The sequence below is a fragment of the Phaethon aethereus genome (assembly GCF_964289735.1).
Source record: "Phaethon aethereus genome assembly, chromosome: 18".
NCBI lineage: Eukaryota > Metazoa > Chordata > Aves > Phaethontiformes > Phaethontidae > Phaethon > Phaethon aethereus.
This window is the reverse complement of record NC_138594.1, coordinates 5,119,794-5,136,476: the sequence shown is the minus strand read 5'-3', so window position 1 is coordinate 5,136,476 and position 16,683 is coordinate 5,119,794. Positions and strand designations below refer to the sequence as shown.

Genomic DNA, 16,683 nt, shown 5'->3' with positions numbered 1-16,683 from the left:
GGAAGGATGTGTTATTTAATGTTTTTACATTTTAGCTGTACTGTAAAGAATGATTCAGGCACTGTCTACAGATTACTGAGATAATGTCTGCTGTCCTTAAACATCAGGGAAGAAGGGAAGTTACAATTTGAGACTCCACTGAAGCCCTGGACCCATACAATTGAGGGTTTTCTCCTATTAAGCCTGCTCCAGAAGTAGCCAAGGCAATCCAATTTCCTAAGCTAGTAACATTCTTTGAATGTTTTTCCTTGTATCTTACAATTATATTTAATAGTGGCTGCAGCAGCAAAATTGGAACAGAACCTCAGCCAATTTTTAGGACATGTCTGAGCGCCTAATGTTGCAGATCAGCTTACGGTAGAGTTTGCAGAAGTGCCTTTACAAACTGTAGTATAGCTCCATCTCTACCTTAAGAGACGTTGCACTTAGTTCTCTCTTCCATCTCCAAGTCAGACACACACAGAAAAATCGACCACAGTCCCAAAGTCAGCTACACAAGCGGCTTAAGGCTGCGTCTGTGAGGGGTCAGCAGTCAATGCTGAGATTAAATTTCCTGTGAGCTCCCCCTCTCCCCCCAGTCTCTCTCATATGAAACATTTAAAGGCATTTAATGGAGTTCTAGGTTCTCAGGAGTACCCATTGCCCATGCTGAGCCCCAGAACATGTTTGTTGTGTCCTGCACATCAGAGGAGTAAGGTACCCAGCACAAAAGCACTAAATTAATTTAAAAACAAGACATAGAATCAATATATAGGTGCCAGTATCTTATTGGCCTACCTTTTTCAATCTTTGTAAGGGACAAAATCATTCCAGACCCAACACCTACCTTTCTGCCAAGCCATGCTCTCCAACAGTCACCTCTACAGAGGGACAGCAGGAACGTTAAAAATAGGTGCATTTAAACAAGCCCCAGCTGCAGGAACCACCACTACTTGATACTACTCCTTGACTACATGCTCTTCTCCTCAGGCACTAAGCAGTCCCAGTGCAACTCGTTCCACTAATGGGTTTCTGCAGCTGCCAGCAAGAGAAAGGTAAAGCGCCTGGCACCACCGCGCAGCTCGGCCCTGGCAACAGGCAGAGTGAAATCACTCCTGGCGCAGGTGAAAACCATTTCAAAGCACGGAGCACTGCCTGCAGCCGCCAAGGGAGCTTTTCTCTCTCAAAAGAGGGCTCACACAAGGAGACACAAAGCCTATTCTGTAGGTCTGGCTGAAAGGCAGCATTGTACGTGGAACATGGCACGCTTGGTGTAACGGAGCCGGGCAGTGGAGCTCCGGGCCCAATCCAGAACTCCTCCCTCCCGTCACTCACCCCAAAGATACAAGTGTTCAGCCTCCACTACGAAAATCCTCGCAACAAAAGAGGCAATTGCTGCCATTTCTGTAACAAATGCGCAGGACTGAGATCTGCTTTGTTCTGGCATGGATCCTCCCTGGAAGGCTCAGCCAACCCAAACTCCATGCGTGGACCCCGGCACCATAGACCTTGCGCTGTGCTAAGCAGTGGGAGGGGATTCCCAGCGTGGTGAAGCTTATGGACTTGCACCGTAGCCGTGAGCAACGAACCACAGTGTGTGCGACCTGCCACGGTGCACGCAGGGGCTGCAGCCAGCCAAACCCAAAAGGTTTCTCTCTGTCTGGAGGCTCAGGTCACTGCTGATGACCCCTAAGCCACGGACAGAGTTTATTAGACAAGCTGACCTTTCACAAATGGCATCTTTCACAGGCAGAGGACTCCAAGTCCTCTCGTCCAGAGGCAATCCGTGACGCTGCCATGTCCCTTCCAGCCTAAACCTGCCCCGACCCTTTGTTTCCCCTGTGGGAGCATCACCCAGGCGGGAACCTCCCTCCCCTGTCCAGAGCTCCGGGATCAAGGAGGAGCCGAGGGAGGATGCTCTGAGGGGTGTCGAAATTCCAGCCTTATCTTCAGAGGCTGAGATCACAGGTAGAAAATGTTTCTGTGCTGTCTCACGGCAAGCTCCCTGCTGGCACCTCTCCTCCTCTCCATGAAAGCACTTCTTTGTGAGCAGGTTTGAAGCCAGAGGAGAATGTTCACTGGTACCGACTAAATGTATTTACCATTTCTGAGACATCAGATCTGCAGAGGTGCCTCTCCTTAGCGTGACCCAGCTGTTCCTCAACCATTTCTGTCCTGAGCGGGTCAGGGGAAGCAGCCCCAGCCGCACAGAGGGATGCTGCCATCCTTCCGAAAGCTGCCGGTACACCAGGCAGTCACTCACTGCATCGCTGCTGCAAACCCACGCGCTTTAGTGTCCGTGAAGGAAGGTTGCCCACTACGTAGGATCATAACCAGAGGCCTGGGTTTGGCTCCTTGCTCCACCACAGATAACTGCACGCCGCAGGGCAGCGCCTGCCTGAGCGTTTGCACGTTACACACCCGCGCAGCAGCCCCAGGCACCTCCGCAGCCAGGAGACCGGCAGCGCAGCCGGCCAGTCACCTCCGTCCCGAGGCAGAGGTGCAAGGCCACGCGATTCACCTGACAGCCCCTGGCTGGAAAGAGGCTGCAGGGACCGGCTCCGACGCAGAGATGCTTTTAGATGGTTCAACTCAGGCAAAATTAAATTCCACCTTGTTTGTTTTTTTCCAGGCCTCAGTGCTCTAATGCAGGATATTAGCTCTCTCCTGTCTGAAAGATCGAAGACACTTACAGGAACTGGGAGCACTTTGGTTATCTGCACGGCCACTAGACAAAGAGCAGGAGTCAGGGTATCCGACTATGCCCCAACCTGCCACACAACCCAAAGGAAGCAGCTTGTTCCTCTGCAGCTCCGCTTCCTTGGCAATAAAGTGGCATCAGCATAAGTCTTTCACAGAAAATTTCTCATGGACACTTGGGAAGGTTTTGGGAGCCCAGGAGAAAAGGTGATGTGGGGTTTTTTTCCACAAAGACCATCCCGCGGAGGAGCCCGAAGCCCCTCTGCAGGGCTCTGCCCTGGTGATACAAGCACAGAGCGAGGCCACTGCCAGGAGGACCCATGCTCCAGCAGAAGGGGAGAAACAGCCACGTCCCTCTCCGGAGGGAATTGGCACCACTCGTGCCCTACGTTTCCTGTCTGTAAACAAAGCATTGACCTCCAGGGCTGCTGGGCATCTGTCACTATCGGTTTATTCCATAAGGAAGTGAAATTAAAAAAAAAAACAAACACCAAAAAACCCCCAATGCCACACAAAACAAAACATGCACAGCTGAAACAGCATTTAATCTTGCAAAGATTATGATTACATGATTTGAAAAGCAGAGGCGGCTGTTAAGCCCCCAAAACAGAAGTCTCTACTTGGTTTATACTCTTATTTTACCCATAATTTATAGGCAACAGGGCTTGGATGCTTCCAGGATGTTCTGAGGGACTATGGCAAGGCAGTTTTTAATCCAAAGCCTGATCTCCCAACTGCGTTTTGACCTAAGGATTCATTAACCATCAGAAATGGGAAAAAGAGAGGTTATAAAAGATGAAGATGATCCCAAGTGGGGATGAAATGCTAGTATATTAGAGAATATTAGAATTCAAATTAATCCTGATGCACTGGAAACGGACAACAAACAAACAAAAAACCTAAACAGGATGCAACGTGATTCAGCAAGGACCAGTGGCAAAGGTCTCATCTACACACTAGACTCCCTCAAGCCGCTGGTTGCAGGAGGCTCCTATGGAAGATTCGTATCCTAGGTGGGCTGAATTGCCAGATTTTATCATCATCAACTACAGAAAAAGCTTAGGGTGACAAGTACTCCAGGCAGGTGCTTGCAGGGAGGTGGGATGGAGCTGACTGCAAATTGAGATGTGGAAGGCAGACTGTCAGCGCCGTGTAAATGAGATGGCCAGCAGCACCCAGGCTCAGCCCCAGGAGAAGTTCACCTCCTAGAAGGTGAGAATTAGAGCCATTCCCTTTGCAAACCTCTGTAACTGTGTGAAAGGCCACCAGGTGCCAGGCAGAGCAGCCGCGGTTCAAGGCTTTGTTTGCGCTTCACCGGCTTGTCTCTCTGGGGTTCTACCATGCCCTTAAGCTTCCCTCCTCTGTAAGGAGTCAGGACAGATCAGCTACATGAAAAGAGCCAGAGAGCCTGACCTTGCAGCTAGCAGACCGCTCCCATCAGATCCGCACGTCCGACTGCTTCAGCCCCACGGGTGCCGGGGGAGCGGCAGAGCCCCGTGGAAACGCCCAGCCACGCTCCGCTCCCCAGGGTTAACAGGAGCTCCTCCAGGCTGTGTTAATAGCCACGATTTTGCCTTGCAGCCGAGTACCTCGGGGTCGGACAAGGCGCTCCCGCGCCACGCGACAGCCCAGGGTGTGCGCGGGGAGGAACGCAAACCGACCCATGCTGCCAAGCTTTGCGCTCTCCCAGAAATTCAAACTAGGTCGTCTCCAGACGGAAAGGAGAGCACGGAACAGTCGTGGGCAAAGCAGCTGCCCCGGCGCCCGCCCAGGCAGCCCACCGTCAGCGCAGGAAGGAGAAAAGCCACAGCTCGTCGGCAGGGTACGCGCGCAGCCCGCTCTCCCGCTGCCGTCACGGGTTATTGCCATACTGAGCACAAGATGAGTGTATTTTTAACACCCTGTCTCCTCCCTTTCTGACCTACTGTTCTCCATCCAGTCACACCTTTTGCAACAAACAATGTAGATTTAAAAAGAATATGCAACTTCTGGTCCCAAATTGCTCCTGACCAAAGAAACCCGTGTGGCTTTTCCCCTGTGGTTGTCATTTCTGCTGCCGAGGTGAGACGAGTTAAAACCCCACACACTCAGGTGTGCTAAAGAAGGCACGATTCCCACACGCAGGGGCCTGTGGTCTGTCTGACAAGTTCAAAGAGGGCCCTGTGCCCTCTGCCTGTGCTGTGATTATACAAGGGAAGCTCTGAAGACAAAGCTACAAACTGTTTATGGCTCCTGTGCTATTCATGGGAAAAGTGAATACCAATGCAGATGTCGAACCTCACTGTGAAGTGTTCACAGAGTGGAAATTATCCATAAAAATTCCTTTCTGTAGTCATGAGAACTCATACTGCCTCATCAGACTATTTATAACAACATTTATAACAAAGAAATGCAATTGTAAAATAATTCAAGGGTTACTCGTATAGCTCTTACCTTATCAGAGGCTATCACAGGTCTCTTCCAGCGTCCCTCCCAGTACGCCCCAGTACAACTTCTGTCTATTCTAATTCATCCCAGCACATAACTCTCTGAAGTAGTTGTTTCCTGTCTTGATATTTTCTCTTGCATCCTTAGATTTGATGCTTTCTACTCTTCCTCCCCCAGAGCTGACCAGCTTTGGCCCAGAAGCACGTGGAGTGGAACCTGGTTCACCTCCTGCCCCCATCTTCAGTGCATGTTGGGAGAGAGCTGCAGAAATGCTCAAAATGTCTCCTGGAGGAGGAAATACGCTCAGTTCACCGGTGAAGTTGCTTCCTTGGTTGCATCTGCGCTCCCTCCCCGAGCCGGGCAGCACTGCAGGCTGTGCCGTGCGCGGGGTCTGCACCCTCCTCTCCTGCCCTTCCAGGCCCGGCCCTCGCTCCTGCACTGGTCTTCACCCATCCAGCTCCACCGGTGTACATGCTCTGCCAGCACAGCTTCTGTTTTCCCATCCACTGACCCATGCTGCGCGCCTGACCCGCGGGAACACTTCTCAGCCCGGCTACGCCTCTCAGTAGCAGTCTGTCCGTCAGGTGGAGAGGCTTTGGACACGGATCTCTCCACGGGGCTAGGAATGAGGACACCGTTTGTTTTTACCCAGGTTTTGCTCCTGGTGTGCCAGGGGCTGTGTGACTATGCCCTGGACCGATCTTCCAGCTCCTTGCTTCCCAGCGTGTGGAGCCAGTAACCCTTCTGTGTTACAAACTTGGCCAACAGCAGCCCACAAACTGTCCGCCAAGGAACAGGAGCGGTCCATAAAAGGGTTTAATGCAGATGCCTGCAATAATAAGCACCCAGTATATTGGCATGGGAGGCTTTTCTGGCTTATATCCATTCCCAGAGGCTCCCATACTTCTATTCACAGCCCAAAGGACATAAAAGTCTCAGTAAGATCTGAACATTAATCCAGACCCATATTATGAAACAACTTTTTACTATTCCATCTCCACCATGGTTCAAGCACAGCGCTCTTACTTTTCCCGCTATGATCTTGAAAAACTTAGCAAAGCCAAGCACACAAAAACACCCCGCAACCACAAACATCCTCCTCCCCTCTCCCCACCACACACACTGTCTGAAAAATCTGACATGTATTTTAAAACATCGATGCCTGATGCTGATTTCCTAGACAACGGCTGGTCTGTGAAGGAGGACACGGAGCAGAGCAGCTCTGCCGGAGGCAGGTCTGAAACGTCCACAGATGGATCAAACTCACAAGGGCTGAGCTCATCCTTCCCAAGATTAACTCATCACTCCCAACATCAACTGCAGGAATCAGCTGTCAGATCATTTCACATCACTGTTGTGAAGTTTATCTGACAAAAACCCACTTCGGGAAATAAATCACAGCCTTGCGCTGCAGCTGCCAAGCAGGACGGGAGAGACCACCCAAGCCATGACATCCCCTGACAACCCGCAGCACCGACAGCCTTTCTGGGCTCAGATGTGGGACTCGCCAACTGAAGCATCTCACTTGTCAGTATAGCAATTTGGGAAAGCGTTTACAGATGCGGATGTAGTTGAATGACAATTAACATCGAAGGGCAATTAGCTACAGTAATGTTAGTCCTTCAGGCTGCGTAAGTCTGAACTGTTCAGTAAATACTCAACAGCTCGGAAAGTCATAACCTATCTACTAAAAAAAAAAAACCCAAACCTAAAAATGGGACATTTGAAATCCAAGGGTAGGATGTGGTGGGTTTGGGCACAACTCAAACTCCCATTTCTCAGTATTATGCCCAATTTGATAAAACACACCCTCTTAAACATGTAAAAGCAGGACACCAAAGAGGAAAAAAACACTTCATGCAGCAGACAGGGCTGCAAGAGCACATAACAAAGGTCTGATTTTAAGGTGCTTCTAGCAATTGACCTGAGATAAAAGCAGTAGAGCACACGTGGCTCCTTTTATCACTGGAACACTGAAAATCACAGCAAGGTCAGAAACCTTCCCCAGAGCGAACCAGAGGATGAGGAGGATTACAGCATTTCAGGATTGGACTGGCAACATCATCAACTTCCAGTGCTTCAAATTAAATTCTATGTGGGCAATGAATTACATTTCATCCTCATTCCTACTGATTAAAACATATTTTTTTATTTTGCTTTTAAGTTTAAAAATGAATTGAAAGTCATCTTGGAAGAAAGATGGAAACTGAGTATTAGGAGAGCGAAGCATGTGTCGAGTGCCAGTGGCCGACACCCCCGGTCACAGACCTGGGCAAGCTGGGAGCTCCCCACCAGCCAGGTCGGTGGGTGACACTTGCTCTTCTGCAGCCCAGAGCGGTACCTTTCCTGCAGGAAAACAACCCCCCAGCCTCGTTAACTCGCAGCTTTTCATCAACCTTAAGCTCACTCGAACGAACCCCTGCCACCTCCCATAGTCTATCACGTGCAAGTCCTTTGTCCTGACTTGTAACGCACCGTGATTTGTTATTGTTCTCAGCAATTTTTATTTGTACGTGTTCAGGCACTTACAACTCAGCCACTGAGTCATTCAACAACATCTCTCAGCAGTAATGGCTGAGGGCATCTTGTCCTCGTTTCCTTTGTTTATTCTGTCCATGATACAAAGCTATAGGCAATCCCCAGTTCCCTCGATAACATCAAAACCAAAGCAAACTTGCACCCAAGGGCTGCTCTTGAGGATCAGGACTCCAACTCGCTCCCCAAGTACATGACCTCAGCGTTTCCCTGGCATCACTGCCTCAGCCTGCAAAGGGACGTGACTCCAGACCAGGTCAGGGACCCTCTGTGTCCCCAGCAGCTGCTTTGGGTTCAGCCCAGCAAGCCCCTGGGGAGAGCTGCTGGGCGCTGAGCTCTTCCCAAAGGGAGCTGGTTTCTCTGCATATCATCCCTCTCCCCCCTGGGACTGGAGCCTGAGCTCTGTTATTCCCTCAGTCCCCGGAATAGCCATACTCCCACACCAGGAAATTATGGACTTTCTTGAGCGTTATCATGACCTTTTTAATTTCCATTATGCCTTTAGCTGTCTCCTCCCCCTGCACTCTTCTCTAAACAAATCTCAGAGCTCCACAAAATGTTTCCTGTAAATAATACTCATCTGGCATGGCCAAAGGAAAAAAAAAAAAAAAGAAAAAGAAAAAAACCAAACCCTTTTGCTACTAGTTCCAGCTTGTAATCGTCCCTCCAGTTTAACTTCCATCTGCTCGACCTGGGAGCCTTGAAGGCAGTACACTGTTTGGGGGAAATGGAGAGGACAGTTACATGCTCTGGGCATCAGATTCAAACCTGCCCTCATTGAAATTAAAAGTTCAGGTTATGGAGGTAACGTATATCACGCTTCAGGCCACTGTAGTGCAATGCCCAGGGTTAAAGCCTGAGCAAGAATTTCATAAGCCCGGCATAGCTGGCTGCTTTCACAAATGCAGCCTCACTGGACAAAACTTTTCCTTCCCCAGGCTCCTGGTGCCATGCCACGCTGATGCTGGCCTCTGCTCTAGAGACACCTGAACCCCACCGAGCCCTGCGAAGGCTGCGTCGCGCACACGATGGTGGAAGCTGCCTTACACGCACGCAGCCGGGATTCCCTTTCGGGCTTCTGTGGTGATGAACCGAGTGCCCCGACCCACAGCGGCTGCAAGAAAGGCCTTTGCAAGCCTCCGCTATCACCTGAACAATGAGTTACGCAGAGGGAAGCAGCTTCCCAAGCAGCAGTGACCCCCTCTCTTAAAAGTGCACGCTTTAAAGGGTGCTTCAGCCGTGCTTGTCGCTGTAAGTCATCGCAGACCAGTGTGGGAACGGGCTGACTCACCAGCGACCGCGCCGTCTCTCCCACCGCGCCGCCACTCGCGGCGTGTGGCTTCCACAGGGAGCGAGGGCTGCGCGAGCACGGCTGTGCTTCCTGAGGCACCGGGAGCGGGCAGGAAGGGAAACTCCTGGCGTTTGCCGCTACACACGCTGGCACGGGCAGTCAGCGTCACCCCCAGGGAGTGGTGGATGCCACCCTCTGCTCTGTGCCACCAGGGAGCTTACCAAAAGCGAGCAGAGGCTTCGCACGTGTGTCTGACAGGCTAAATCTTCACCAGTCACCGCGATGCAAAGTCCTCTCCTCTTCTACAGACTTTGACCCGGATTTAGGTCCCACCTCACATGGCAAAACCCATACCACCTCTTGTCTACGAGAGGGCAGGTTAGCCTCATGCAAAAAGCCTCACTCTCTCTCTGGTACCCAGCAGCGCTGCTTTTGGGAGGGATCTCCCCGCAAGCAGTGAGCGGGCAGGGGGTTATTCTCTGCAGCAACACCTCCCTGCTCCACATGGCACCGCTCCTCCTTGCTCACGCAGGTGGGCACGGGGAGATGATCGGTGTTTTGGGGAAGTCAATCACCCTGATGGGCCCCACACGGCTTTTTGTTATTTTCTGCATATGCCTGCCTGTTGCGGTTTCTTATTTGGCTTTCTGCACAGGCTGGATTCCCTTGCTTCTCCAAACTATTTCCTAACAGATGTTGGGATGTTTTGCTACCTGAAGCAAAGCTCTACCACTGCCTGCACACGCCAGCCAAGTCTGGCAACAGTTGAGCACCCAAACCCGTCACGCTGATCCTGCCGCCTCGGCACAGCATGGCGCTGCTATAGGAGAATTTTTTTCGCGACAAGATTATATCAATCACCACGAGCCATCAGAAACATGTGATGGCAGATTGCATTGATGTTTATGGCGATATATTCTGTCAGTGCGCGAGTAAAATACAACCACCATACTTCTGATTTGGCATCCCACTGACCCACTTCATTTTTTGCAGCAAGGAAGCGCAGAGGTAAGCTTGCCAGGACTGATGCCAGCAACCATCAACAACCCAGCCACAGAAACAGGCTGTGAGGCCCTGAAGGCAGCTGAGAACAATCTGTCCAAAGATCAGGGTGCTTTCAAAGATCAGGGTGCTTTCAACCATCAGAGTCTCCAAATTCGTAGCGTTCTAGGAAAATTATGGGCCACAAGAGAGGACAGGCACATTAGAAATCTAATTCTCTAAAGCATACCTTTTTCATTTTAAAAGTAATCAAAACAATTGTTGAAGGTTTTTAGCTGTTAACCACACAGTGCAAGCCTGGACAATGCTGCCTCTCAGCCACGGCATTGGCCCGGGAGTGGAGTCTGTGACACTGCCCCACTCACACGGCCTTTGCCTCTGCCAGCCATCACACACAAGTCATCAAGAAATTCAGAGGTGTGAGGAGGAAAGGACATGCATATTTTTACCCTGCATCCCTGGAGCGCTCAGAGCAACGGTACCCATTCCCTCTGGGCATCCCTAAACATTGCCATAGCTCAAACCACAAACCAGCGGCAGCAGCCAGTGGGAACGGCAAAGGCCACGTCCAGCTGTGCGTGCAGCAATGGGGAGGTGGCTCAGGCAGGGACGGAGCAGGGAACAGTGTGATGTGGTAGATGGTATGGTAAAAAGATAAACAAAGGGGGCTGGGGAGGAAAACCCACCAGGCAGAATGTGTGAACGTGAGGGGGCACCGTGGCTGCTGCTCAGTGTTTGGAAAGTGTAAGGCATAAACTAGTCAGAGTTGCCATTGTCTGAGACCCGGAGCAAGTGTGTGCCCTGCAGGAATGGCACCGTCTGTTCTCTTTTTCCCTTGGGGGTTTAAAGCGAGGGCAGGAGCCATGGACATTTGGTACCAACCAGCTCTCATGTGGATGTGGATGATGCAGATCGTCCATACAGCTGGCCAAGCCAGCCTGCGGAGCTTTCAGCATCCTGCAAGTAAGACGCAAAGCCCTTTGTCTGTACATGAGCCTCCTGCTATTCTTGGATAATCAAGAAACAAGTCCTTTTGTAGTCCTTGTTATTTTCCTTCCTGCTACTTCAATAACACAAGGTATCACAACGCCAACACAAAACCACGTCGTACAAAACTTCCACAGCCTCAGGCAAGGGACCAGTGTTCATGGGGCAGTCCACCCCACGAGGGCTCTGCCAGCACCACCATTCCTCCTCTTCCCTCTACTCCTGGGCTCCAAAACTCTCTCCTAACCCTTTTCCTTCCCCTTCACAGCCCCCCACTCGCACTGACTTTACAAATGCTTCAGCTCTGCTCTGCCACAGATGGGAAAGGAAAGAAGCCCAGGCCGGGCTTCCCTGCTCCGCTCGAGCGCAGAGACCTGGAAGAGGGAAAAGGCAGGGATGGGTGGCAGCAGGAGCCGAAATGGCATCCTCTGAGCAAGGTGAGAGACAGGAGCCGACTGTAAATAACACAACAGCCCAGCGCCGAAACTTTTGCCTCTACTAAAAGCAGAGAGACATGAACATCAGCCCAATAACTAGCACGCTGGGGTCTCCAGGGAGCTGCTCCGCCACCCGCGGCTCCAGCGCTAGCTCTGACCCACCAAGCAGCAAGAACACGGCATGAAACAGAACCCGCAGATCTTCTGGGTACAGCAGATGTTTTTCTGCTCTTGCTGTTCTGCAGAAGCCTTCCTGAAGATCGATGTGTTCCCTTGCTACACCACCTATTTGCACAAGCACTACACAGCCGTGCCAGTGGCTGCTCTGCCTCTTCATTAACCAGATCGTTACTACAAAACTGCTAAGTGCTTGGCTCTCGATCCACGGCGGCTAAACACTTGCAACAGAGACGCCACGAACGTGCTTCGGCGCATCAGGCACAGCCAGGGCTGATTCACAGAGGTAACTGGTGGAAATGGGGCAACGGGACAGCTCATTCATCTGAGCCGGTGGAGGCATTGCTTGCGCTGAATTCAGATTTTGAGCAATAGGTTCGAACAGCCACAGACTGATGATCCAGCTTCTTGTGGTTAACTGCAAATCCTCAGTACAATAATTTATTTTTTTAATGATAGCTTGTTGGCCTAGCAATGCAAGTTTTGGGGAGTAAGAGCTAGCTGTGAGTCTGAGCTGAAAAAAATGGTTTTATTTTTATGTATTTCAAAACAAACTATTTAGAATTTCTGTTCAAAATCACAATCTAAAATTAAAGTGAATGTTTTTGTTGGATCCAAGCAGTATTTTGTCCTTGATACTGCCATTTGGCCAGTGAACTAAATAATTAAAAAAAAAAAAAAAAAATATCAATCTGAACAACTCTGTTCATTTTTCCACGGCTTAGACGAACGCAATGCCACTTAGCTGACAGGAGACAGGTCCAGTTCAGGAGAGAACAATGGGGCTCTGCAAACACCAGGTCATCCCCGCCCCACAGTGAGGTTAAGAGCCAGTCAGGGAAAAGCACTGGGCCTCTCTCACCAGTATCAGCCTGAAAAAGATTCAGCCTCAGTCTTTCCAGCCCACCTCCACAGCCCGGCCGCAGCCGATGCACCACCGAGGCCGCTCCCAGCACTCATCTTGTCACAGCCCTTGATGCTTATTTGGGGGGGCCAAGTCTACCCACCGCTTCTTGCGCTGGGACGAACAACTGCAGTTCCTGCCGGCTGAGGGCTCGCTGCGGCGCGGGTCCCTGCGCTGTCACAGCTGCACAGGGTAGCTCTTGTTCCCCGCCGGTGAGAGCTCATTTGCTTTTCTCCACGGGCTGCACGTACCAGAGCGCAAACACAGAGCCCTTTGGCAGCGTACAAACCCGACCTGCCCCCTCCCACCCATAACTGCTGCTGCCTGGGACTAGAGCCGCGGGTGCTCAGCATCTGCGCGAGGCCGTGCAGTGTCGGCACCAAGGCAACATGACAGGTCTGGGGCAGGAGGGGATCCCGGGACACCACAATCCAACCCATCAGAGGACAGAGCTCTTTCCCCAAAGCCTCCCAGTCCAGATAATGCCAACATTCTACTATTATACATTATATTCTACTACCCATGTCTTACAGGGAGTCATTTTGCAAGTCATGATATGGCAAAAAAATGGTTCCCAAATCCTAATGTGAGGGTCAGATCACAGTTCTGTTACTCCTGCATTTGTTCCTATAGGCTTAGCTTATATGAAGATTTATTTCTCCTACATGCCTAAGCAATAAATTAAGAGTCCACAGTTTAGGTAAGGGTGGGTCAGGCAAAACCACTATGAATAATTCTGGAGGTGCTGTAATTAGGACAACCCTTATTTCAGTGCGAACCAACATCTTACATAAACCTGAAACTGCAAACAGTCCTCGGCCAAAACAATTTGCACCATCCTTTAAAATACCTATAAATCATCGTGTCATTCATCACGCATCCCGTCTATTGCTTCTTTGGCAATTGTGCTGGAGTAATGGAAAATGAGAATCAAAAAATCTTTAAAAAAATAGTATTCCAGGACAAGTAAAACATCTCAGAAAAAACTCTCCTTGCCTTAAGCATCTGGAATAACAGACAACCCTAAAGCAAACATGCAAGAACTGGCTTCAATAGCGGTTATTGCTCATTTTTAACTGGCCGTGTAAAATCCCCTTTTCACCCTCTCCTCTCCTCCTACTGGTGCCAGGAAGTTCCAGGAAAAAAGCACTCCTGGCCCAAGCCACACTCGCTCGCGGCTACAGCACAAAGGTCTGAGCCTCTCTCTGCTGGTAAGAGGTGGAGCACCCAAAAGCAAACTCTTCTTCCCAAGAACACCTACGTGGCATGTGCTCAAAAGCCACAGCAGATGGGTAATGATTTCCCCTGAAGTCCTTTAGAAAAGGTAAATCTTGCCTGGGGCGGGGAGCAGCCTGTTAACAGGAGAGCACTACAGCACCGTTCAGAGGAGGATGGAGCTGGAGCTTCAGCCCCATGAAGTCAAGTGAGATCCTCCAGCTGGGTTCAGCAGGACCCGGGGTCCACAGAACAGATCCAGAATACACTGAAGAGGTGCAAACAAGGCCAGCAAGGGATGCTCCCTAACCTCAAAAACCATTTAGAAGATGCTTATTGTTTCCTTTTGTCATCACTTTTGGGAGATTCTCAGCCAGGCGTTGCGTTTCCAGCCTGTCAGGGGTTGTCAGCAACGTGCTTGGGAAGCACAGCCTCTGCAGCTGAGAAGTCACTTTGTCACCTCACCAGTTTCTCTGGCTGTAGAAAGCTCAGAGGCTCTGCAGTACATCTTACTCATGTCTTGGAAAAGTTATCTGGATTCCCAGCGAAATCCCCCACAGCAAGTCACCGTCGCTCTTCCCCGATTTGTAAAATCGCCAGATTTATAGGACAAGGAGGGCCGGCTCTGCCGCACAGACGTGGCAGCTCTGCGAAGGCGGCCGCCCCGGCGCAGCGGGTGATTCATCGAGCGCCTTGCTGCCCGATGAATCAGCGAGAGGCAAGGCCCCAGCACGGCGCGGCCAGGAGCTGCGACACCGAAAGCGGAGCCTTTGCGCCGCGCAAACAGGAACCGCTCAGAAGAGCTGCCTGCGCTTCGTCAAGACTAGTGGCGGTCGCAGTGCCGTTACCCTGTTGCTTCGGTGCAGTGTACCCTGGCTGGTGGAATTCTTTCGTTCATTTTCTTTAAATCGCTGCCCCGTACCAAGGGGGATCTCAAGGCAAACAGCTTGTTTCCAAAATACAGCTGCAGTCCCTTTCGAATTAAAGGTGCTGACCAGCTGTCAACTGACCTCCGTTGCAACACCAAGCCAAGGTGGGTCTGGACGCTGACCAGAGACCCGTCGATCACATCAGGGGCTTTGCAGTGCTGCCGCTTCACTCCAGCACAATCAACCCAAAGCAAGCACAGCAATTAAGGACCACTAATGGCCTCATCTGCAAGAAGTCATAACATCAGGTCACGCAACACTGACAGCTTTTTCTTACGACCAACAGTTCTCTCCAGATCTGTTCGTACACCGTTCCTGTCTCCAGGTCTGCTTTAGCCACTGTCAGCACCTCAGGAGGCCTGTAAGATAGCCGGTTTCTCTAAGCACAGTGCGCAACCGTTAATACCCACTTTAATCCATTACAACGTGCTAATAATCATGTTCAGGTTTTCTCAGGTTCCCAGCATACAAGCCCTAATAAAACCTTCCTGGCAGTCCACTTAGCACCACTAATGAGAGAACAGAACTATGCAAGAGAGAAACGTTACTAGTTCTAACAATAAACAGGCAGCAGCATCACACAGGAAATTTTCCGAGTGCAGACAAAACCCCAGTTCCTGTGGCTTGTGAGTGAGCTCAGGCAGAGTCCAGTTGGCCGTGACGTGGCCGGAGCGACGCGCGGCACGGCAGCTGCCCCAACCGCCCCTGCGGCGTGGCCAGACCCATGACTCAGGACGTCAGGAGGAGGCCAACACGATGACACCACGTCCCCACGGGGGCCAGGGCAAAGCCAGGGCAGACCCAGGGCAGACCCGGGCTTACAGAGCGCGGGGTCAGGGGCTGGTAGCTGGAGGCGAGCAGGAATCAGCTGCAGAGCAAAGTCCTGCACCTGGAGGAGCTGCCTGCTGGGCCACCTGAGCTTTGTGAGGTGAGCAATGGACCTGTCGCAGGAGAGGTGTCTATCGTGCTCTGCCATGCACCAGGCACTTCTCGGGACCACTGGCAGGATTTCAGAGAAGGCTCGAAGAAATTCTATCAGCCATAGTTGCTTGCTCGCAGGTTAGCTGAGGAGGAGGGAGCCGGTGAGAGCAGAGGGCACAGACCTCACAGACCCTGCAGGGCACGACCGGGAGAGCTGCGATGGGGAGCAGGGACAGGAGAGTCCCACGGCATTTGAGGGTCCCGGGTCTTCCAGCCCCGACTTGGAAAGCCCTCCAGCCCCAAAGGCAGGCGGTGGCACACACAGTGCCACCATCCTGTTCTGATTGCAAGCCGCCGCTCGGCGCTGGAGCTCACCCCGTGCTGGCACAGGTGCCTTCTGAGTAACAAGCTCCATGCCACCGCCACCCAGCTTTGCCTGCAACAAGCTGCCTCCCTGGGTTTGTTTTGCTTTTTAAGCCTTTCCCGCTGATCAACAGGGTTTGTTTACATGCAGTGAAACAGCCGCTCGCTCCGCTACAGAGCTGCTTGGAGGGAGGTGGTCTTGTGCAAGTCGTACTTTTGAGGTTTTTCTTCTTTAACCTTTTTCTTTTCCCAGTACAGCTACAAAGGGAGAGAGCCGAGAGGAGAGAGAGGCAGCTTGCTCACCTGAATACGAGGATTTCTTCATGCCGCCGCTTCGAGCTGTGACATAGGAGCGGGAGCGAGGCCGGCTGGGCGCGGCGTCAGGGCGAGCGGTCCCTGGGGTGCCGAGCCGTGGGCGCGACCCTTTTGTTGGCACGGGCAGGGACGGGGAGGGGACGCGCGCTTCGCCACCGCATCCACACGCGCGGCTGCAGCCCAGGGGCAGCCCAACGCTCCCATTAATTAGCACACACCTTTCCTAATCTCACACGCAGTTACGGGCTGTTCCAACTCTGCTGGCGCCGGCGGGGTAGAGCAGGGCTCAGCCTCCCCGGCAGCTGCACCTTATCCCCCCGGAAAACAAACAGTCCCCAGGGCTTGTCCCTGCCAGCTGCCAGCCCTGGAAACCCCAGTGTATTTAGCCAGGGCAGCAAAGGGAAGGGAAGGGATTTCACGCCTCCGGCCCGGCGCACCCCACGGCTTTGCCGCTGCCTGGGCGGCTCAGGGCAGCCCCGCTCTCAAGTCAGGCCGTTTCGA

At 51.8% G+C, this 16,683-nt stretch overlaps 1 protein-coding gene across 1 annotated transcript in view; it reads right to left on the bottom strand.

Annotated features, from left to right (window-relative positions):
• SEPTIN9 (septin 9) overlaps positions 1-16,192 on the bottom strand; it is a gene marked incomplete at its 5' end in the record, with an annotated part of 107,190 nt that extends 90,998 nt beyond the window's left edge. Inside the window, 1 exon segment of the mRNA XM_082008198.1 lies at positions 16,171-16,192. Within this exon segment, the coding sequence (XP_081864324.1) occupies positions 16,171-16,192 (22 nt within the window).
• Positions 16,193-16,683: the final 491 nt, after the last annotated feature.